Source organism: Opisthocomus hoazin, chromosome 14 (assembly GCF_030867145.1).
Source record: "Opisthocomus hoazin isolate bOpiHoa1 chromosome 14, bOpiHoa1.hap1, whole genome shotgun sequence".
In the NCBI taxonomy this organism is placed as follows: Eukaryota; Metazoa; Chordata; class Aves; order Opisthocomiformes; family Opisthocomidae; genus Opisthocomus; species Opisthocomus hoazin.
The window spans coordinates 22,336,263-22,360,357 of record NC_134427.1 but is presented as its reverse complement, the minus strand read 5'-3'; the positions used below and the strand labels follow the sequence as shown (position 1 = coordinate 22,360,357).

Genomic DNA, 24,095 nt, shown 5'->3' with positions numbered 1-24,095 from the left:
ATCCTCCCCTCCTGCAGATTTAATTAGATGGAGCTGTGGCTCACAAACTTCTGTGTCTGTAATGGTAGAGACTTGTCATCCTACCACTGATCTTGCGACTACCTCCCATCCTGCAGCAATTACTTACACGGAAAAGTGGTGTTAGGGAAATAATGAGTGTATTTTAGCTGCTGTTTAATGAGATTTCACTTTTGGAACTGTGGGCACCGTGCTGCTAACCATCTCTTTGCAAAACTGCCAGCAAACGCCCGGTGAACCCGCTGTGCCCCAGCCAGAGCCTGCGAACTGGCAGGGCCCTGAGCTTGCTGGATCTCACTGGCAGGGTCCTGCAGGGCTGGGTGAGCGGCTGAGAGCTGCCGTCGTGCCTGTGTTGGTGGAGAAGGGAGCAGAAGGGTGGAAGGCCCAGCCTTGCTGCCCTGGGTCTCGGTGGCCGCTCGGGAGCAGCCCTGCAACAGAGGCGGGTGTGAGGTCCGGAGGATCTGCCTGCTGTGAGGTCCTGCTGCGCTTGTCCTCTGCCCAGCCCCATCCAGACGCTCTGCTGCCTTCTTCATCGAGAGGTCCTGGGGTCTCTGACCGCTGCTGCTCGGGGGGTTTAAGCCGTTTAGAGCTGGGGAATGAGGGGTTTTCCCCCCGTGGCCAGCAGCTGGGGTGCCTGGAGCGCGTGGCTTCAGGACAGAGCAGCTTTCTGGCTGGAGCTCTGGGGACGTCGCTCTGCTGCTGGGGTGAGCGGCGGGCACCATCTCGGGGGACACGGTGGCTTTGGCTGCGGTGGTGCGTCCCCTTGGCTGGCAGAGCAGGGTCTGGGCAGGGACGGTGGCTGGGGGGCCATGGGATCCTGCCATCCCCAGCAGCCCGAGGCGTTTGCCTTTCCCCTCGTCTTGCAGAAAGGCAGGCAGCATGAAGGCGATCTTCTAGTGGGATTTCGGCTTCTCCTGAGCTCCGGCAGCGCCTGGGCGCTACAGTTGTGCCTTGCTTGGTGACAAATTTGTGCTCCCCTGGGAAAACTGTCCTTGCACACGTGTGCACAGGTCTCTGGTACCCACGGGTCCCCCACGCCTGTGTGCAGCTGTGCCAGCAGCTTTGCGTGGCTGCGTGAGCTGCTTGAGAACGTGTTGATGTGGGCAATTCTCCGCACGTCAGTGTTCCCAGTGTCCAAAGCTCGCCGAAAAGGAAGCACGTTTGTTTTCTCTTGACGTGATTGCCCTGTGAAACAGGCACGTGGCATCAAGGAACACCCCCCCTTTCCCCCTGGGTAACTACTGCTGTCTGAAAGCACACATGCCAAAACCTGAGACCAGCACCGATCCGTGTTTGGATTTCCCCAGCTCAGTTTAAGTGCAGAACATGTTCACAGTTCCTCTGACAGTGAGCGACCCAAGGAGGAAGGGCTTGGGGGGCTTTATACAGTGTAAACAATGCTGTAAGTTGCCACTAATGCTAGTGCAGACACCTTTATTGAGATATTCTGTAGCATTTGTAGATATCCTTATTTAATTAAGGCTGTTTTGGGCGCTGAGATACCTGCTTCAAAACCTCCACACATCTCCTCTGGACTTAATTGGCTGCTGACTGAAGTTGTTAAAGTTGCTTGAGGAGGTGCGTTTCCAGGGAGCGTAAATGATAATAGAGATGGGATTATTTTTGTCTTCTTAAGGAGAGAAAGAGAACGTGTCTGAGCACATACATCACTTCTAGGACGAGCAAGTTCTCAGAAGGGTGGGAAAGGTGAGGCTGCACCCCCCGAAAGCCACAGGCCCTGCAGCACAGCAAGGTGCAAGAGTTCGAGGGGGTTACTGCGGCGAATTGCCTCGTGCCTCCCGCAGCACCGCGTTCCTTCCAGCGAGGAGGCGGGGGCTGCCCTGGGAGACGTGCGGGTCCCCGGGGTGGTGGCATGTCCGCTGCGGCGAGGCAGTGGCTTGTGCTGGGGTCGGAGGGTGAGACCCCCCGCCTTGCTCCGTGTGCTGCGGTGGGAAGGGAAGAACACTTGGGTTCCCCAAATCGAGACGAATTTGAGAGTGAATCTGGAGAACTAGGCAAGCTGAGAGTGTTTTCTCGTTTGAAAGATGAGAACGAATATTACTGCCCTGACGGTGCTGCGGTTGGGCTGTGGTAACACCGTCCTCTTACAGTCGCAGCGCCTGCGCGAGAGAGGCAATATACCAGTGGGTGATTTAGGCCATGGTGCGATCCAGTGTGAACAGAAGGCATGGTTCTGGTCCTTGCCTTATGTCACCAAGGAGACTCCCGGTGGTTTGTGCTTGGGCTGCGCAGTCGTAGAAGAGCCCGTGATCTGCTCAGCCCATCGCGCAGCAGCTCTCACCTGGCCGTAGCTGCTGGCACCGTCGGGCGACATCCACAGTCTCCTTCTGTGAACCCTGCGTTTGAGAAACTCCTGCTGGGTAGTTAGACATCCACACCCAAAGCTCGGCGTGGTTTGGAGAGGTTCAGGTCTCCTACCTGCTGTAGAGGCAACAGCAAAGCGAGAGGCTCTCTGTCCTCCTGCCAGGCTCTTCAGCTGCAGCCGCATGCTTGTGCCCGGCGCTCTGCGCTGCCCTCCTGCCTTGCCTGGGCTGCTTTCTCCATCTGGGTAAAGCTGTTGAATTTATTTTCTGTTCAAAGACTCCCTTACCTTGTAGGTCCTTTGTTTTAAACCCTTTGTTGGTATTTTCATTTTATATAGTTAAAATGGAGCGTTTCTCCATTTCAGACTCCTGGCTCTCCCCATTATACAGAAATAATACCTCTCCTAGAACGGTTGAAACTGTGCTAGCGCAGTCCCTGAGATGGTAGTTTAGCTGAGCTTTTAACAGGTTTAATCTCTTTCTGGGTATTAATCCTGCCAGAACCTCTGATAAAATTTGTTGCTTTTCTCTGAATCCCTCCCACGCTGTCAATATCTGTCTGAAATGAGTTGCTTCGTGCCGCACGAGCCATGGGAGGAGGGACGCTTACAGCTCCTGACAGATCTTGCTCTTGTTTCCATGCGTTTCAGACTCCGCTCGGATTTCCTGCTACTGCGGCTCCTGCGATTCCTTGCCCTGTGAGCATCTCTCCCATTGAATGTGGCTTTGGAAGGAGTTTGCCTCCTGTTTCTTAGTTTTACTTCTCAGTTCTCAGATATATTCGCAAGGTTTTCCTGTTTGATGTCATCAGAGAACATTAGTGAATAATATCACCTCTTCCACATTGCAGTGACGATGTAAAGGTATCAAAGACTGCGACAAATGTTGGGTCCTGTTTCTTGCACTTGTTTTTTCTTGCTTTGCGCTGCATTGCAGGATCCCCAAGCCTGTGTGACAGCAGACTTGAACTGTGATCCAGGTTCTCAGACTGCAACTCAACTGGAGGGGACATGATCTTTTTTTCCCCGTCATGTTACTGTAGAAATGACACTCTCTCCTATGAGACAGTAGCAGACTTTGGACAACCTCTTCTATCAAATATTAGGTCTGAAAAAAACAAGACATGAGCTGTGAAGCCATCAGCACACCGTTGAGATTTCTGACCTTCTCTGGATTTGGGTTTGAACCAGCTGCCTCCAGCTCATTCGTAAGTCTCCCAACCTGAACTCATCGTCCTGTGTAGGTACTGGTGCTGTTGGGGTCCCACCAGCCAAGGTGCTTCACGAGCAAGGAAATGGCAAAGTCCCTTGACTGGGAAGCTGACGAGAGAGGACCTCTGTTCTCCGTGTTCTGCTGAACCACAGCCTCAAAGTCTCTCCTTGTCCAAACATAAACCCAAGGAAAAATCTCTCCATGGTTTTGAGATGTCCAGGTTCTCCCTGATTCCACCTGTTACGGAGGCAATAGCAAGGAGAAGGGTTTTTTTCCCCATCATACTTGACCGCTGAGCCACTTGCACTGTTGCGCATTGCACCCCTTGGCCACGTGTGTTGCCACCATGGTCGAATTTCTCTGCTTTTCCATACTCCTTCCCCTTGGAGACACTTCCTGGCTGTTCCGGCGGTGCAGTTTTGCATGAAGGCAGCTACCATCTTGAGCAACACTGGCCAGAAAAAATAATGTGAAAATTTGTGAGAGTTGGATCATTTGTTATTTCCATGCCAGTGCTATAGGAGGGAAGAGCAGCGCGACGTGGGGTGCGCAGTAGCAGTGGAACCCTGTGAGAGGCAGATCACATTACATCTTTCCTGATTCTTTTTCTGTGAGTGGATCATAAAACAAAACCGAATCAGGCAATCAAAGCTCCTGCCCATTTTCATAGGGCTTGGTTAAATGAGGATTTACTTATGCTAAAAGCTCCTTAGAGCCACTTAATTCTTCTAGGTGGAGTACATATCTAGGCCAGCAGTAAAAATTTCTTACCAGATGTCTTCAAGAGGGTACTCACCAAGTGCTTTCCCAAAGAGAGCATCTTGGATGCTTTCAGCAAACGGTATCAATTCTTAACGATGCTCCATTAGATAGTGCGGACAGGGCTTGCCATAGCATATTTTTAAGCCTTGGGAATGTTTGGAGGTTGCTCCAGTGATGGAAAGAGAAATTAAACGGGCTGCAGAGCGGTGAGGGGTACGTGCTCTTGCTTTCAGCAATTAGTCAAAATAGCTCTAGCCATATTTTTTATTTCAGGGATTTGAGCATATTTCACTGTCAGTTAATGTTCTCTCACGTGGTGCTGGTCATTGCAAAAGCCCTGCCAGTTCCCTGGGTGTAGCCAACGCCTGCGCACTTGCATTTTGCCTCTGTTTGCTCCCCGCCGTTCTCGGAGCAGTGCCATCGCAGTTGGCGTAGGTTTCGACACCGCGTCCTGCCTATTGTTCCCCATCACTGTCACCGCTCTGCCATGCTTGCCTGGTCCATGATGTGTTGACATGGGCTGCCCAGCACCCACTGTGTCTGGGGGAAGTCCACATGCCTGACTTCTGTTTCTTCAGCTGAAAAAAAAAAAAGGCACTGTGAGAAGGGTTGGAGATTTTCCATTAGGTCGGAATCTCCCAGCTTCATTGTATGGTCTCTCTTCTGAAAATTTCTGTTCTAGAGGTAACGATCCTTTAAGGCGTCTTTTAAGCGATCTGAGCCAGGAAAACCTGTTTCTGAAAGGCATAATAATTATATACTGGATAAAATTGAGTGTAGGTTGCTTACCAGGCAAATAATATATGGTATAGCTGAAGCCGAGCCCGAGCAGATCCTTGGGTGAGAATTCCTCTGGGCTAGCCGACTCTAACAAGCCCCACCACGACAGCTGCATGTGGGCAAATTTCAGTCCAAATCCACGGTGGATTCAGTGGATTCAGTCCAAATCTCTCTGTACCTGTGCGTAGCAACCTCCCTGGACTGTCATTCATATTTTACACTAGTTTTGCGCTAAAAATTTTCCTCTAAAAATTGAAAGCAGCATTCAAATTGGCAGAGATATCAGACACTAGGGTGATGTATTCCTTGAAGCAAGAACCCAGGGTGTTTGAGTGCACAGTTGTGGGTGTTCTCCTTGACTTTGGTGTCACCGCTCACCTGAGAAAGGACAGAACCTTGCAGTACTTCTGAGGCTGGCTGTGCTCAACACAGAATTAGGCAGAATAGTATTGTGGGGAAATAAGAAAAGTTTAGAGTGCTCTGAAGATCTGCACCGAGAAGTTGTTTGCTTTTCCTCAGAGTGTGGGCCTAGGTGTCCATCATCCACCTGTGCTCCTGAATGCCGTTTCTGAACTCTGAGGCCAAAGCAGGGCATTAACATCCTCCTTCGAGTACTAACCATGACTGTGAGTGCTCAGCGTGTGGCTTGAGGATTATCTGACTCCTGTAGGTGACTGTATTTCTGCGATCCCGAGCCCGCAGGGACCAGGGAGTCGCGCCCAAGCAGGAGCTCTGTGCTGGGAGCCGGGGATACCGGCACAAGCAGTGCCCCGTTGTTTTCGGATGAAGCAATCAGGGCTCGCTCCAGCCCTCTGTAGGTCCATGAAGTGGGACAGGCCAGGGGAAGGAAAGATCTTCAGTAGCAGCAAAGCCCAGGCAGCCCGGGATTAGCTTCCCGTGAGCCGTGCTGCTGTGAGTTCTTCTGGGGTGAATCATGTCCCAGCAGGAGTTGGACGTTTTCCACCCGGAGGCTGGTATGGATTTTATATACACTCCATTTGCCTTTCCCCTCTGATTTGAGAGTTGACTGGGTTTTTTTTTAAAGCGTAGGTGTTTGAAAAGTAATGTTTTGGTTCACCTTTAGAGTTGCTGTTTGACGACTTTGTCGTAACACGTCCTGATTAGTGATTAATTGCAAAGGACATGTTCTGACTCCAGCCTGTGTCCTGGGGTGCTTGTCGCAGCAATGAGGCACCGGGTTATTACTCACTCCCCTTAACCTGACAGCTGCATTTCTGGCTTTGACTGGTTAATGACCTTGACCAGGTACGCGTGCGTTTGTGTGGATGTGTCTGGTTGTAGGGCGTTGGGGATGTGCAAATTTTTCCTTCACTTGGGTGACCTTCATTTTACCTAAGTAAGAAAAAGGAACTGTTCCATGAGCAGATGGAGCGTTATTTCTGGAGGTAGGTGAATAATGCAGACAACTATTCATTCAAAGCCCCGTTAGACAACTCAGATGTTTGCCTTAAGATATTGTTGCAAATCCTAGTGCAAATATCCGCTCGCATGAATGTTCAATCCAGCGATCTTGACAATTGGGCGTGAATGGGATAGTCATCCAGTCCAGCAGAATAGTGCCAGGTGACTTAATTGATCCATTAAGGAAATTAGAAATAATCATTATTTTCAGCAGGAGTTACAGAACAGGTAGTTTTTAAACAATGCATAGCCATGTTAGACTAAAAGAAGTTGTGAAATCATAGCAGGTAAAAAATCACAATGTGGAAACCAGTCTGTTCATGGAGAATTCGCCAAGGAGGAAAGGCTGCTACGCTCAGCAAACGTTTGCTGCAAATAGTTTGCTTGGCTCTGGTTGTTCCTTAATGAGTCAAATCTATTAGCTGGGGGAAACATCACGTTGTCTTGAAAAACAAATTGTATTTGAATTGCCTCTTTCCATGCATTTGGACCCATTTTAACATGAACGCACTAATTATGCTGTGGAGATGATTTTGTTACGGCAGAAATGAAACCGAGTTTGCAGCTATGACTCTTCAGCTACGAGGTGCTGGAATAGGCATATGGGGAGAGAGGTCTTTTAATTCCATTGCATTTCTCTTCAATATTTGTATCCCTCTGCTTGCCACACAGCTTCAGAGGAGGTATCTGCTCTCTTGGGTGCAGAGGCGAAGGGCCTGGCTTTTGGGTCGCGGCAGCCTCAGAACTGCCGTTGGTGGCAGGGGGAGTTGGCCGTCGACCAGTTTGGAGAATCATGGCCACGGCCTAATTTGTACACAGATGGTAACTGGCTCTCAAATTCCCAGTCTTCACAACATGCTTGCTGATGCGCGGGGAACTGTATGAGTCATATTGCTCCAGCTATGGTCTTTTTGGATGAAAATTATACTTTTAAATACATACTGTGATTACATAGAGCAGGGATGGGCTCGTTTGAAGGAGCTGGAATGCGAGCCATTAAGTTGAGTGGCTGCCAGTATGTGATGCGTTTGCCAACAGAGAATAGACAGTGATATTTCATCTGTGACAACTTTGCCCTCTAGACTTTGAATAGAATTATCTTGGTACCTAACCGATTTCTTCAGCACCATCCAGGTGGTGATTTTGTTACACTAGACAGCAAACATGGCCTTGGATGAACAGGACAGGTGGAATCACAGAATCGCAGAATGGTCAGGGTTGGCAGGGACCTCTGTGGGTCCCCCAGCCCAACCCCCTGCCCAAGCAGGGTCACCCACAGCAGGCTGCACAGCACCGCGTCCAGGCGGGGCTTGAATATCTCCAGAGAAGGAGACTCCACAGCCTCCCTGGGCAGCCTGGGCCAGGGCTCCATCACCCTCAGAGGGAAGAAGTTCTTCCTCATGTTCAGCTGGAAGTTCCTCTGCTTCAGTTTGTGCCCGATGCCCCTTGTCCTGTCGCTGGGCACCACTGGAAAGAGTCTGGCCCCGTCCTCCTGACCCCCACCCTGCAGATATTTATCAGCATTTCTAAGGTCCCCTCTCAGCCTTCTCTTCTCCAGGCTGAACAAGCCCAGCTCCCTCAGCCTCTCCTCATAGGAGAGATGCTCCAGTCCCCTCATCATCCTTGTAGCCCTCCGCTGGACTCTCTCCAGTAGTTCTTCATCTTTCTTGAAGTTGTGGCCAGTGTCTGCTTTGAGTGACTCCGATAAAGAGGACGTGGCAATTTTCCACTGAATCTGAGAGGCTGTCAGACTTTGCCTTTCATTCATTCCTAACCTGAATTGAGAAAAGCAGCTTAGGGGTGGAGGGCTGCCTATCCATCCCCCCTGATCTGGCCAATCCATGTAATAGGCTTACAGGCTCTGATGACAATCTGAGTTACGCACGTTTAACTAGCAGCAATTTATTACCGTACCGACGAGGCAGCCTTTTGCATCCAGGATTGTCTGTTAAGCTTTTAGTAGGGAAGAACTATGGTAGTTCAGAGTCCATGCGATGAGAATATCATCCAGATACGTGGCATCTCTTGGTTGACACCAAGAGAGTGAAGGTACACGCTGGGATGTACCCCCCGCGGTGCCGCTCCTCTTCCTCCCGTTGCCCTGTGTGCTGCTTCCCCAAAAGCAGGGGTCACAGCAGGCTTTGGGCCACGTATGCGAAATGCTCGCGAAATCTGTGAGCGAGGCAGCGCGTACGGCAAGAGAGTCTTGGTCCGCGGAGGTGAGGCCGAGCCAGGGCGCCGTGCCGACCCCGGGCTGCGAGCTCGGGGCTTAGGGAGCCGGGGGACACCACGGCCTTGGCTCACCACGCGTCTCGCGGGGAGAAGCTGCTTGACGTCGCTTACTGTGAAGTCCTGCCTGTTTGCCCTCTCGGGAGCCGACGCGGCTGAAAGGTGAGATGTCAGTGCAAGGTGCGGTTGCTGTAACGACTCGAGCTCTGTCCTGCTGCGCTTGTAGAGCTGTGTTATTGATGGCACGCGTCGGGTGGCGGCTAGCAGGGGCTGGTCCCCGGGTGTTCCCTCCGAGCACAGGATGCCGCTCACCGCTCTTTGGTCCAGGTGCTGTAATGCTGAAAGATGTGAGGAAGACTTGCAGTTTTGCTGGAATAATTCTCTTGAAGATGATGTTTTGGAGGCCAGAGGCTTTGTCTGGCCATTTCGTATTCTGAGTGCTCATCCTGGTTTTTCCTCTTGCTGCCTGAGACGGGAGCAATGGGCTTTTCACTGGATGGCTCTCGGTCCGGCTTTCCGCTGGCTTGGCTGGCAGTCAGCGCCGGAGCCGGGGCTGTTGCTGCCCCTGCAAAGGCACCCGAAGCCAGGGGTGCTTGCTGGGGGTCCTCTGGTGTTTCTCCAGCCACTGCTCACTTTGAGCTTGCATCTAATTAAACTTTGCTGTAAGCTCAGGTCTGCAAAATAATTTGTAGATGGCATTCCCCTGTGTGCTCATCTGCCAGCAAGCCACTCCTTGGCTGTATTGGACGTGAGCTGCACTGACGTACACTAAGAAATCGAGAGACCAGAACAGCAAAGAAGGAGCCGAGCGGTGCATGTAATCAGTGTAATGCATTCAGCCGGACTTTAATCCAGCCTGGGCACTGATTGGCACTAACAGCAGCCACTACTTTTTAAGTTCTGAGTTCTCATCACTTACTAAAAATATCTCTCTTTTTTTTTTTTTTTTAAATGATATCATTTTGGCATCGTACTACAGTACCAATATATGGGAATCATGCATTATGAAGTCTGTTACTGAAGATGTGATCTAATACGGTGTGGTCTAACGTGACGTAATCCAGGCATCTGCTTCATCTTTCAAAGGTGTTTTAAAACACATTGCAGTGATTGATATCGTGAAGGGGCTCTTGCTGCTTGTACTCGGCCATCCAGGAATAATGTTTCTGTTTTGTAGTAACAGCCTTACATTTGAATTCATTTCCTTTCATGATTTTTAGACTCTGGCCAACTGTGTCAGCTTTTATAGGGCGAAGTATCTACTTACGCTTCCATTAGTTCTGGCCCTGTCGCTTTCTTCATTTCACTGTGAATGCCTGATTCGAGACAGTGAAGCTGCTGCGCTGGGTAGCCCCGGTGCAGGCGCCTGCGCCTGTGCAGCCGCGCGTCTGCGTGCCGTTGCCCCCTGCTCAGTGCGGCTGGGACGGCTTAGCTGTGCGTCACCGGGTTCGTGGTGCCCGACGGCCGGTCTCCTGCAGCTTCGGGGGAAAAGACCCCTCGTCTGGGGTGAGCAGATCTGAGTGCCGTTGCCTTTGTGAGTAGCTGCGTTGTGCTGAATAACGCAATGCACTGGGAGTAATTTGTGTAATTTGCTCCTTAATTCCTCTGTGCTTTGGAAACTCCCATGCCCCAGAGTAACAGGTGATCTACGTTTTAAAATAAATAATCTCTAAACCATCAAGCGCTCTTGCCTTCCTCAGAGCAATTACAGTTTTATCTTCCCTCCCTGCAAAAACTCTGCAGTTGCTCAGATGGGCTCAGTGTGCTTACAGCCAGGCAGTCTGCCCCGTGGGAGAGAAGCCCTGTGCTTTCCCGTTTCAGTAAGCACAGGCTTCTTGGGTGAAGTGAGTCTAGATCTGGCATTCCCGACAATTTCCAGTGGAGTCTTGTTTAGCCATGAATGGCTTTGGAGGCTGTGGATTCACCACACCACGGGCGTAGGGGTGCTCAGGACGGTCTCCGTGCAGCTGGGTGCTCTGTGCCGTACCTCCTGGTGGGTCCCTTAGCTCAGGGCTCAGTGCTCCGCAGCAGCCTCTTGCCCCTCGCTGTACATTCCTAGAGCCTAATTTTATTTGTATTTTGTAATATCCGTTTTACTTATGTGCGTTATCCTGCACCTTGGGTAAGTGAGAGATAACTGTATCACTCTTTCCCCGGGTCCTGCAGTGGTCTGTACACAGCGCTTCGATGTTATCTGGCGCGGCGTTTGCTGCCGCAGCGAGCCGCGGGGCTGGGCTGTGCTTTCTTAAGGCTGGAAGCATTGCGTGGTAATCCTGCCCGCTTCCCCCCGTCAGTACTGCCTGCTGCAGGCTCAGCCCAGTCGCGTTAAACTGGGCAGAAATCAAAGCACAGCTTCGGCCCTCTGGTCGCAGGAAGGATTCCCAGTACAACTTGAAGTCTCTGACGCAGCTGCAGCCTTCGTGTAGCAATGTGAGGAGTCCCTTCGGGGGTCGGAAGAGTGGGATTTGCACAGGTATTTTAGGTTTAGAGCTTGAAGAGCGCTCAGACATTGGTTTTCCGTGTGCTGCAGTGAGGGATTCCCGCTGACAGCCCGCGTGGGCCCCGAGTCAGTCAGGCGCCGTGAGCTGCGCTGGCTGTGTTTGACGAAAGGTGCTGTTTTCCCCGGAGCAGTTTAAACTTTGAGGCCAGATCTCATAATTTATCTGAGTTAAAAGATTATGGTTAGTGGTTATTTGTAATTACTCTACATGAAAGATATGTCATCAGGCAAGGGGAGGCTTAATGTGCCCAGTACGCAAAAGGGATTGGAAAGCAATTACGGTGACATATGCACCATCAAAGCGGAGGGCTCGCCGGTGCTCCAGAGCCAATTAAACACCACATGGGCAGTGTTTTATTGGGGTAACGGTCTTGTTGCTAGCCCTTTTCCTCATTGCCGCCTTGGTTTTATAGGCACTCGCAGCTCTCCAGTTACCGTACGCAGCTCTGTGTCACAGCTATTATTATTAATAGGAATGACACGGACAGTGACCGTAATAAGGTGGAGAACAAAACTAATACCGTACCCTGGAGTCTACTACTGTACCCTATGTGAGGCCAGGTGATTTCGTGTGTGCCAGGCGATATCTTTTCAAGAAAATTTAAATCACTGAAAAATAGAACAACCCAGTCCTAACGAACCTTTAAGTCTGCACCAGTTCTCCACCTTTAGGCATGTATAGAAAGCTTCCAACCAGCTGTGACAGTCTTTCCAGAATGTGGGGGTATCAGAGGCTCTCTTGCTCCAATCAGCCTCTTTCAGCTGAAATCCAGCCATCAGTCAACTTCGTCAAAGGGCTTGAAGGCAGAAAGGGAAATTCTTTCCCTCGTGCTTAACCTTTGTGTGATTACACCTCTTCAGAGAATAAGCAAATCAAGTGGAAATGCCCTCCCATTTGTTTTGTGAATGAGCCGTGCGGCGAATTCATTATGGTTCAGCGTTATTCAGTTTGTATAATTTCTGACGAGAGGTTTAGAAATAAATACACAATCAGAGGGACTATTGGAAGATGATACGAGCAAAAGTACAGCGTGATGGGGTGGGGCGACTTTTTTTTGTACGCTGCCTTTTCATCCGCTCCGTCAACTGCGTGGACCAGCCCTCCTTGTGAAAGCCAGCGAAACGTAGGACGGAAACGTGGGCTGCAGGTTCCGGCGCAGCTCAGGCGAGCGGCCCGTCAAACCGCTCGCGTGCTCGTACCCACGGGGTTTTCGTGGGGAAGATGTAGGAGCGGATCTCAGCAGCGCTAGAAATGCCCTCCTTGGGAAGCCTTTGGGATGGCGGCATCGCTGTTGCGATGATGAACAGCGCCGTCGATCTGTGTTGTAAGCGTTGCTGCTCGTGAGGGAGCCGTGCAAGTAAAACGCAAGGGGGTGAAGCGGCGTGGGGTGCCTTCTTCTGGGAACGTGGGAAAGCAACGTGGCCTTCTCGTTTGGCTGGGGGGCTGCAGATTGTTGGTGTCTCCTCTTCTGCTGGGGTTGCTGTGGGCATTGATTTCTTTACTCTGAATGCCAGCTCGCTGCACATTCTTGTCTGAAGATGTTTTGGCTGCTGCTGTTGTGGAAGGGCCTGTTGAATACAATGGGAAATGCTGCTGTTATTTTAGAGTGCTTTGATGTTGTCTGACTGAAGGGCATGGCTGTAGAAGAACAATTTGAACAACTGGCATAGTCTTAACTCGATTCTCCATCTCCCACAGAATCCCAGAATGGTCAGGGTTGGAGGGGCCCTCTGTGGGTCACCCAGCCCAACCCCCTGCCCAACCAGGGTCACCCAGAGCAGGCTGCACAGCACCGCGGCCAGGTGGGGCTGGAATGTCTCCAGAGAAGGAGACTCCACAGCCTCCCTGGGCAGCCTGGGCCAGGGCTCCGTCACCCTCAGAGGGAAGAAGTTCTTCCTCGGGTTCAGCTGGAGCTTCCTCTGCTTCAGTTTGTGCCCATTGCCCCTTGTCCTGTCGCTGGGCACCACTGGAAAGAGTCTGGCCCCATTCTCCTGACCCCCACCCTGCAGATATTTGTAGGCATTTCTAAGGTCCCCTCACAGCCTTCTCTTCTCCAGGCTGAACAAGCCTAACTCCCTCAGCCTCTCCTCGTAGGAGAGATGCTCCAGTCCCCTCCTCATCCTCGTAGCCCTCCACTGGGCTCTCTCCAGTAGCTCCTCGTCTTTCTTGAACTGGGGAGCCCTGCACGGCCTGCTCCCTGTGTCTGCTGTCCCACTCCCGTGGAGAAGTACATCGTTTGAAAAGTAACTACCCCAAACCATTTTTTTTTTACTATTGTAACTCTGTTGGTGCAGTAATAGAAAGATCTGAGAGAGATTTATATCCCTGCCTTAAGATTATTCATATTACTCAGAGGCCATGATCCTAGAAGCTTTGTAGGTACTTAGAATTTTCTAAGGAGATGATGATCTACGGTAGATTTCTTTGGGGTTTTTTATGAAGGTGGCTTTTCATTAAGTGAATTTTGGACTAGTGAGAAACTCCGTGCTGGAAACTCAGTGCAGAATCTCATGAGCTAACGATGATTATCCCTGGAAGAGACACGGATAGGTAATAGTGATTGTGTGGCCTAGCCTCAAACCAAATCTCACCCCCATAAAGATTTCTGCTACTTTGTGCCCATTTCAGTCTCAGGGACCACTAAGTCCCTGGTTTCTTTTTCAGGTTGGCCCATAAGAAGCCAGTAAGTGTCGATTAGTTGGTAATACTTAGCAAAATTTTGCAAGAGTGGCTGATTTCACTGAAACATGTTTCATACTTGTCTGCCTCACTGCGGGCAGTCGCTGAGGAGGAGCAGATGTTGGCCTCCAACTGCGCGTTGAGGCGTTGGAAGTGAGGAAAGTCAGGGAGAACGCACCAGATGGGTTGGAGGCAGAGGCTCGCTCCTTCCAAAAACTTTTCTTCCAAGCTGCCCCGTCCTGTGGAGCTGGAGCAAGGTCCCCTTGCAGTGACGCAGCCGGTTCATGGCTGTTAGGCTTACACCCTGTAGTAGCCTGGAAGATGTTGTAAACCATGGTTTAGAGCTCACTTTCTGAAGTGTACTTTAGGAAAACATCCGAGGTGGTGATCCCGGGCTTTTTGGTCGGGATCTGCTGAAGATACAGACCACGAGATGGGGAATGACAAGGGCTGTGGGACCTGCTGCGGCGGAGGGTCTTTCGTGGAGCCCCCCTTCCCTCCTCTCCTTCGGGGCATGCGGGTTTGCTCCAGGCTTGCTTTAGCGATGGGGCTGGGCAGGGTGATTCCGCCCTGTCAGGCAACAGGGTGTTGTTCCTGTTACTCCTTCTTTTTTTATTTTCCTGCCTACTTTGGCAGGGAGAGTTATTTTGTCTGGACAGCAGTGCCACAAAGCCATGCCCCGGAAAATAAGTTGCAGATTCCAGTGCCGAACTGCCACCTTTGAGCTTCTCTCTTCTTCCCCTTGGAAATCATTAAAGCCATTAATGGCAATCGCTTCCCTTTGGCTGAGGCCTCTGGAAAGCGCGAGGGAAGGAGGAGACGGGCGGGATCATTCGCCAGATGGGCCTTTCCGAGTTTTCCCGACCCTAGTGAGGGCAGTCACAGCGAGGTGAGCTCAGCAGAGGTTTGGTAACGGTGTGCCAGCACACGTGTGCTGTGGCACAGCCTTGAGCAGCCCTGCCATGGCGTGCCGTGGTGTGAGGGGCTCCCGGCTGGCACGCGCTGACGGCACTGCGTCCCGGAGGTCGGGACTCGCAGAGTCCTCTGGAACCCTCGGTTACTCTTTGTTGTGGTCCTTTTATCTTGGCAGCACCTCTAATGTAATTCAGTATTTCCAGCAGCCGTGTTCCACCCTGGAAATAACACTGGGCTAGAAGAGAAGGGAAAATCCACATGGACCTTGAGTAGGAATGATGTAATTCCTTTCCACTGACTTTACTTGCTATTGTGGAAGCATTCACCTCTTGTACATGGGCGTTCGGAGTGTCCTCAGTAAGCGTCTTTAGAGCGAGGGCTTCTGGCTGAATTATTGGAGGTTCACAGAGCGCGTTGGAAACGTGTAGTGCAGATCCCTGGGAAGGGCGATGCGTTCCTGGCGATGCAGTGATAATACCCCATGTTCTTCTTCTTAGTGCGTGTTCCAGAAATGTGTCAGCTGTGCATGTAATTAGAGCGAGCATTGTCTTGATTCCCTTTTTCTTCTCCTCATGAAGTAAATTTACTGGTGGTGCTGGGACATAGAAGTGGCCCCTGGTCTGTCTAGCCGGGTACTTCTCTTCGCCCATGACCAGGTGTTTGCCAGGAGGTGAAGAAGGACCCGTGATGAGCAGTTACTCTGGGCTCTAGACCATGGCCAGCGTCCCAGTAGTTAATCTGGTCTTCTGCGCACTGAGAAAGTTTTTTCTTCACCGTGGACAGAAGGTGGTTGGGAGTACTCTGAAGTCTCCCGTAAAACAGTAGAAATTATTCTCGGGTCCATTGTTACGAAATGCTCTCAGGCATTTCTGCTGCACTGATGTTACATGATAAAAGCATCGAGAAACTTTTATCTTCAAGTTCTTTAGTTTGAACAACGAACTGACAAGAATAATGGGTCGTAGTGGGAACTAGGACTTTCACCTGGAAGACAGGCAGTACCCAGGGTACGTCAAAACCAACTGTGTGTTATCACCTATTGCATTTCTTCCAGCTACCTCCCTCTTCTTGTGAGCAGGACACTTCTCCCAGATATCTAAGTCCTTATTACAGTGAATTTACAAGGCTGGGATTTTGTGAGTTCTTCCAATGGGCATGGAGAACGTATTTTTATTTACAACAGCCTTCACGTACTGAGAAACTGTTGTGTCTGGGAGGGTGTGATTTCATATTTGACTATTCCTATTGTGATTATTATTGTTAAATTCAGTTCTTAGCTCCCCCTTTTTAGTGATGGCCAAATTGTAGATGGGGTGAACATAAGATGTAGGAGATGCAAACAACTGCATCACCCAATTAAACACAGAGAAACAGTAATTTCCAGGGCATGATTCACCTCACTCGAAGGTAGGCAACTGAAACAGCCGAGATGAATCACACTCCAGATGTGCCTCTTTCTCTTCACTGGCTACGAAGGAGGCCAGATGACTGTCTCAGATGCTGTGTGGTAGACATCTAAAATGATGGGCGATAACTCCCTGTCAGGGTCTTTGAGTATGTCTGACCACAGTGCTAAGACCCAGCTTTGAAACCAAGAGACGTGAACTTTCTGGAGTGAAGAGCTCCTGTGTTGAATCCTCTCAGAAAATAATATTTTACCCTGACCTTTCTCTAGTTCATCATCTCTTGCTGCTGCAGATGTAAGGTTCTGTCTCTGTATCCCTGCCCTGAAAGAGTCAGACGGCTCCACAGACGCAGCAAGATGTCTTGCAAAATAAATTTCACTGGATCTTTTAATTTTAGGCTCTGATATTCTCGCAATGGACCCAGCACGTGCAATGGCTGGAACTCGATTTCTGCCACCCTGCTGCTGTCCTTTTTTCCCAGGCTGGACTCTATTTGTGTTTTGGAAGGCCAAGGCTTGCTTGCAGGCTGCCTGGCACATGGGTCCCTTTCTTGGGCTGACAACATGGACCAGCTAGAGGGGCCTTCCTTCTGTCTGCTGGCACTAGGCAGTGAAGACCAAGAACTTACAGCCTGTCTCCTTGAGTACCAAGAAACACCTTGCAAAGCCACCTCAGCTCCTGACGTCCACTGAAAGCATCTGCCAGATCTCTGCGTTAACAGCAGAAAAAGGCCGAGCACCCGGCTGCTTCTCTGGCCCTCCGCAAGTCCCTGGCAGCCCTTGCTGCTGGCCGGGCCCTGCTCCTCGGCGCTGGGGTTTGGTGCCTCCAGCTCGGAAACGCCCGTTGGCAAAGCAGGCCAGGAGACTCCAAACCAGCGTCCCTCGGAAGTCTGGGTTCAGTGACGGTTCTGTGGCGGTCTGTGCCCAGAGCTGCGGCGCGTGGAGTGACAGCAGACTCTATGCCAGCTGAAGCAGAAAGAGCAGAAGCACGGCTCCTGCGTCATAGCTCCGTTCCTGGTTCGTCACCAGTGAGAAACGGACTAAAATACCCAGTGGCATTAACGACAGGAACAACCGTCAGGCCAACCTGATTTATTTTGTGACAAGAAAACTGATTTTCTAGACAGAAAGAGTGTACTCTACCTTGTTTATTTAGATAAGCTAAATGCAAGATCGCAATGAGCCACGGCTGGGAGGCAGCCATGAGAAAAAGGGGTGATGCCGTGTGTTACTGCAAGATATCTGTGACACTGCAATCAAGATTTCATGCTGTTTCACAAATCTTTGGTGAGGTCTCTTTGGGAATAGCATTTACAGTTCTGGTCATCTGCGTTCAAGAAAGATGGAGGCAAAATATCGAGATGCCGAGAAGGGCTGGTGAAGTGCTCAGGGACAGGAAGAGCTGTCTTCCAAGACCGGGCTGAGAGCAGAGCTGGCTTAGCCCAGGAAGGCGCTGGTGGGGCGAGGAGGGACAGTGTCCATGGACACGGCGACAGGGAGACACTAGTGAAGGAGAAGACCTCAGTCCTGGCAGAAAAGCAGATGACTCTTCGCTCATCTTGAATATACCAAAGGGGTTTTCTTCATCCGTGAAGTCTTCATTCCTTCCAGATCTGTCTCGGGGTTCTATGTGGTTTAAACTGATTCATATTTGTGAAAGCAGCTAGAAACCTTTGATTTAGAGCGACACGAGGTGTTGTGAGGGAGCACTGAAACCAGTTGTTGCGCTGGAAACAGAAATTAGTCCTTACAACTGTTGTTTTTCCAGATGTAACTACCCGCCGTTGCTAAGTGAAGGCCCAGAGCTGGGGCGGACTGAGGGTCCTTCACCATCTGGCTCCAGCGGCCGCTTGATTGGGTGGGATCCTCTGGTGCCTGGCTCCTTGCCGCTCTGTATCGAAAGCCTGGAGACGCGAGATACATCTGCGCTAGTACAGCAGATGCCCTCTGCGAGAAGTTCAGCACGTCGATAAGCTCCATGGCTTGATGCTTCCGTGAGAGCTTGTTATTAACCCGTGCCTTTGCCTTCGGTCTGCTGGTGGGTGAGCTGGTGAGGCCCTGTACGGTGTGGGAGGAGGCCGTGTTTCTTTTACAGCTGATTTTGAATTAGAAAGGGCGATTTGTCAAAATGGAAGTGGGAAGAGCATTGTTTTACTTTATCTGCTGCAGGAACAAGAGGTCCACTGACTAGATACAGCTTGGCTTTGAGGATGAAAGGCACTAAGTGTCAAATTAGGCTCGCTTAGATCTTGCTGCTTTATATACAACTGACTCGAATAATTGAAGAGCTGAAACCGCAACTGTAATTGTCACAAACCTAAGGAGCTTGATTTCTTAAAGGAAAGTCAGTTCAAGGAAAACGGTAAATGAGGTCCTTTAATCTGTTGACTGAATTGCCTGTAGGGACTTGAATGCTCTCATGTGTTTGTGCTGAGAACCCTGCAGCAGTGCTAGAAGGTTTACTGCAAGTTCTTACTGTGCAGGTAGTTATTAGCAGGCATTTTGGTAAGCCAAACTTATAAAAGAGCCATGAAGAGCACTCTAACCATTCCCCGTGCTTCTGCACTTACATAGCCGCTGCGACGGGTGATGGGCTTTAGGCTTTGTCTTGCTTGCCTGGATTGACAGGGTGTCCGTGGCGGTTAAAGTCTTGCCATGTGGAAGGTCTGTAATGGTTGCGGCGCTGAGCTCTTGCTTTGTGAGCTGAAATTCTGATTTGGAGGCGAGCCCAAGTGCGTATTCAGTGCGTTTCAGACGGCGGAATTAATGAACAAGGTTCAGGATGGCTCTGACAAGCTAATAAGCATATGGGTAAAGTCTGTATTTGCAAGGGCAGTCTTACTGTTCAGTGCAGAATTCCTGCAGTGGCCGAAACATAAACGCAATTTATTATTCTGTTAAAAAAGACATGGCTATCATTCTGAGGAGCAGCGGGTGTCCCAGGCGTGGACGGATCATTTGTCTTGCGGATGCACAAGCATCAGTGTTCGGATGAGTCCTTCCTGCGGGCACGAAGCCGGCGTTTTATATATATATATGTATATATAAATCTAGGTGGCTTGCAGTGAAACTGAGAAGGGGTGAGTTCCCCCACCATGGTGCGAAGGCAGCCGTGAGCTCCACGTGGAGCACGTTCAGCAGGTCCTGTCGGACACCAGTCTGGCCTCAGTCCTGTCCCTGGCGGGCGGGTGCCTGTGCCCTGAAGGCTGTCGCGGCAGCCGGCGGGGGTCCTGTGGGCAGGGCGAGGTTCGCCTGTGCCCAGCTCCTGTGCTCTCGGCTGGGTCTGAAACGGGTCAGCAGGGAGCCGCGGAGCCCTGCCTGTCTGCTGGGTAGCTGGAAGGCTGCCCAGACAAGGGGTGTCCGTACATCACCAGCACTAACCACATACCGAACTCTCAGTTTGAAAAACAAAGAAAAGTGTTATTCTAAATATGTTTGCAAGCTTTGCTTGGGTTTGCATGGAAAACCTTCTGAGCCTCGAGCTGACATTTGATCCTCTAACTAAGCAAGCTTGCTCTGAATCCAGAATTCCTTTGCAGGACACCAATGCTTGGTTTTGCCATTTTTGGGAACGCCCAGCCTCGCACTACGCTAACCCAGTTGTACCTGGAAGCCGCGTGCCTCGACGGACGCGCATGCTCCGAAATACGGGGTGGCGGTGGCAGGGGAGGTGTTGCTTGTCCCCTGCGTAGGACCCGAGAGGTGCTGACGGTCCGCGCGCGGCGCTGGCTTGCATGGCGTGGGCGGGAGCAGGAGGGCAGCCCGGAGAAGTGGTCGCGGGCTGGGTTACGTCCCATGAGGGTGGAATCGTTTCGGGTCGGAGCGGAGGAAGGTCGTTTTACTTTGGCTGAGCGCTTTTCTCTGTGCTGCTGCTGTGCATGTGCTCGCGTCGGGGAACGGAGCCGTTACTGACTGCTGGTTTTCTGTTTCCCAAGCTGATCAGTGGTGGTTCTATTGTAAGTGCTGAGGCAGTATGGGATCACGTCACCATGGCCAACCGGGAGTTGGCGTTTAAAGCAGGAGACGTTATCAAGGTCCTGGATGCTTCCAACAAGGACTGGTGGTGGGGTCAGATCGATGACGAAGAAGGATGGTTTCCCGCCAGCTTCGTGAGGGTGAGTGACTTTCTTCATTTTACTGCTACAATGAGTAACTGCTGGCGCTGCTCGGGACGGGCAATGAACTGAACCGGTTACTGTGTGTGTTATCGTTCATGTCTGTCTCCAGTCTGTCTGTTTTCTGTCCGGAACGGGGGGCAAAGAAGGCTTCAGAAGAAACGAGAGTGGGGTAGAGGGAGGCTGGAATAGGCTCTGCTTTTTGTGCTCTTGGGGTATGGAGTGGCCGCTGTGTGTCTCAACACGTTGTAGCTTCTCTCCTTAAGCAGTTCTTTGGAAAACCAGTTAAGGATGGTGCGGGCTGTGAGCAGATGATTTGGTGGGGCCTAAAAGTTCATGCCGGCTACGAGCAACCCGCATTTGGAAGAGCTTTCTGGTCCGTGTGTTGCCCACGGAGGTGTCAGCCATCCCCTTTCCAAAAGCAGTGCTGTGTTTCAACTCTTCAGCAGTTTTAGATGTAAAATTACTTCACTAATTGGTCCGTGACCAGCTCTGGTTATTTTTTTTAGGGGGACAAGGAACCATTTTGCTTGTCTCTGTTTTTCTGCTGAAGCAGGTTCTGCTGTACCCAGCCACCCCCAGTGGCAATCTGGCCTTTCACAAATAAGGAGGATTTGAGCACTTGATTTTTCTGGCTCAGTATGTGCTAAGCCAGCAAAGGGACAAGAAGCTGCCCTTTTTGCTATCGTCAGCTCCTGCCGCGTCATTTGGGCACTCTCGAGCCTTCCTCGGGGAGTCAACACGTCGGCTTTGACCTGCGCGCTTCCTTCTCCTCCCCCTCCTGCGCAGGGCTCGATAGGTGGGATCAGGGATTGAATTCCTTTAGAAGCCTGGGGGATACGGTTCAAAAAATGAAGATGTCTTTCGCCTTCTAAAATTGTGTGAAAGGTGACTCTTTCCTCTGAGCCTCCCAGGCGATTCGACCAGCTCCGTGGCAGCCGAGGGGAAGACTGTTCTCTCCGAAACGTACGCTGAAGAGCACGCCGCATCCCCAGGAGATGCCACGTTTGCGTCGGTTCCCTGCCTGCCGAGCCCTCCCTCCGAGCCCTCCCTCCTTTGGGCAGCCCTGCGTCACCAGCATCGCTTCAGCTGGGAAGCAGCCGTACAGATGAGGAAAATCGGGTTAAAACGTGTGACCTGGCCTTTCCTAGTGATGCACAACGGCCACCGACGAGGGAACCCAGACCTTTGCTCGCTTCTGCCCGCACAGTTTTTTCCTGCGCGGTGGTACTCGTGATGCAGCGCTTGTGTCTCTCCCAGGTCTGGCCAGGACTGCGAGCGAGAGATCGGTGGCTGGAAGCGGAGCCTGGGCTGCCTGCATGACAAAGTTTGTGCTGCTGTTCTGGCCCAGAAGAACAAATGGTGTTTAGTGTTGTGTTGAACAGGACGCCGGGAGTCTGACCCTGCAGGCAGGAGAGATAACCAGTTTGGAAAACGGATTTGTATCAGGTGTGATCCGATGATTATCTCGTTGCAGCAAATATTCTCACCTGTGTTGCCAGCACATCTCAGCCCTGTTGCTGGCTGGGAGGGCTGAATTAGGAAAATCTGTCTGTCTGATTATTTTTGCTTAATTTAGAGACTGAAATATTCTGGGCCAGCTTAACTTCAGTGCATTGACCAGTGCTGTTTTATTTTGTGATTCAGGGGAAAAGATTTAGTGTCCTTTTTGTGCGATGTTGTAAACAGACTGTTCACGGTAAGTTTAATAACAGTCTTGTTTTGTGCTGTCCTGTTTGCTAAAAAAAACCCCGCACCAAACAGCTAAACAAACAAGTCCATTTACTCTGAGGCCCCAAACCATGGATCGTTCAGCTTGGCTGAACTTTCCACCTCTCCCTACGCTTTCCAAAGGCTGGGAGGAGGATTTCAGAAGCTGGGAAAAACAAAGGAGAGGGGTCAATGAATCTTGGAGCATTGTACACTGAAGTCTGAACAACATCCTGGAGCAAACCTTGGTGCTTAGGATCCTGATGGCCTTACCAGGCAAGCTGCCTGCCCGTTCTGTCTAACGTCACAACCCCGCGGCTTGACGTTACTCCAGCGAAATCAATCCTTCCACCAGCTCTGCAAGAGGCCGGCTCGGTTATTCCAGCTGTGAGACACTTGTTCAGCACGGGCTGGGACCAGACACCTGCCCTGGGACCAAACGATGTGCTCCCAAAGGGTAAAACTGCATGGGTTTGCGACCATGAATGATAATTAATATCTAGAAATAAGTACCAGGCATTAAAAAAAAAAAAAAAAAAAAAGGCAAGCAGAGTTCACAGAATCCCAGCACATTAGGGGTTGGCAGGGTCCTCTGTGGGTCACCCAGCCCAACCCCCTGCCCAAGCAGGGTCACCCACAGCAGGCTGCACAGCACCGCGTCCAGGCGGGTCTGGAATATCTCCAGAGAAGGAGACTCCACAGCCTCCCTGGGCAGCCTGGGCCAGGGCTCCGTCACCCTCAGAGGGAAGAAGTTCTTCCTCGGGTTCAGCTGGAGCTTCCTCTGCTTCAGTTTGTGCCCATTGCCCCTTGTCCTGTCGCTGGGCACCACTGAACAGGGTTTGGCCCCATCCTCCTGACCCCCATCCTGCAGATATTTGTAGGCATTTCTAAGGTCCCCTCTCGGCCTTCTTTTCTCCAGGCTGAACAAGCCCAGCTCCCTCAGCCTTTCCTCGTAGGAGAGATGCTCCAGTCCCCTCCTCAACTTCACAGCCCTGCGCTGGACTCCCTATCTTGAACTGGGGAGCCCAGAACTGGACGCAGCACTGCAGATGGGGCCTCCCCAGGGCAGAGTAGAGGGGGAGGAGACCCTCCAGTTTGTCCGCAGCTCTGCAAGGGAGGCTGAAGGAGAGAATTCACCACTTGGGTTTATCAAACAGAGCTGCCTTCTGCGCGCAGCGCTGCTCGATGTGCTGCCCACTCGCTGGTCGCCCTGCGCTGAGACGACAGCTGCCATTTGGGCTGTCATGTTCTGCTCTCCTCCGCTGGCTGAGGTCGCTTGCTTGCCTCTGCGTTTCTATTCTTGCGTACTCCCCCCCCCCGCCCCCTTCTCTCTCTGTCTTTCTTGGGAAGAAATTGGAACCAGATGCCTGCAGAGCCTGTGGAGAAGGTGCCTGGGACCCCTCTGCTGCATGCGGAACTGTTGCGGCAGGTTTGTGCTGCTGCAGGGTCCTGTCAAGGACCGTTTAACCTCAACACTTTTCACTTTGCTTCTCTCTGTTTTTTTTTCTTGTATTTCTTATTCAGCTGATGCCTCTTGCATAATGAGGAGGCTGGGTTTTTTCTCTGTTGTACTTTGAGCCCTGCTTTTTTAAGATGATGCCAGAAAACTGCCTGATTTAGCCTGGGTGGTTCTAGTTTTACTTGCAAAAGAATTGCTTTCCTTTATATCTCGATTTCTCTTATGCAAGTGCAGGAGAAAAAGGGAACAACATGTTACATAGAGGATGAAAAGCAGTTCGGGTAAGGGATGACGGGACAGAGCAGACAGGTATCTAACTAAAGAGGTTTCATTTCAGGATATTTCAGACTGCAGGTCTCTGGTAAGTACTAACAGGGGGTGCAGCAGAGGACCACTGCAAAGTCAAATTCCTCTAAAATTGGATCATCCATGAGGACAGAACTGGGCTGGAAACCTAGTTTGCAAGGAGACGTCTGACACTTCTTGCTCTCCAGCCAGATCATATGAAAAGCTTTGGCAAAGCATTTGGCACTCACAACATCTCATAGCAGGAAAAAAGTCACA

The 24,095-nt window shown here is 51.0% G+C and overlaps 1 protein-coding gene across 11 annotated transcripts in view; it reads left to right on the top strand.

The window, feature by feature from the left end:
- Positions 1 to 24,095, top strand: part of ARHGEF9 (Cdc42 guanine nucleotide exchange factor 9) — a 198,480-nt gene that overhangs the window by 107,825 nt on the left and 66,560 nt on the right. For all 11 annotated transcript variants that reach the window (XM_075435187.1, XM_075435188.1, XM_075435186.1 and 8 more), the window contains one exon: positions 20,183 to 20,362. In XM_075435187.1, coding sequence (XP_075291302.1) covers positions 20,183 to 20,362 — 180 coding nt within the window. The remainder of the gene's footprint in view (positions 1 to 20,182; positions 20,363 to 24,095) is intronic.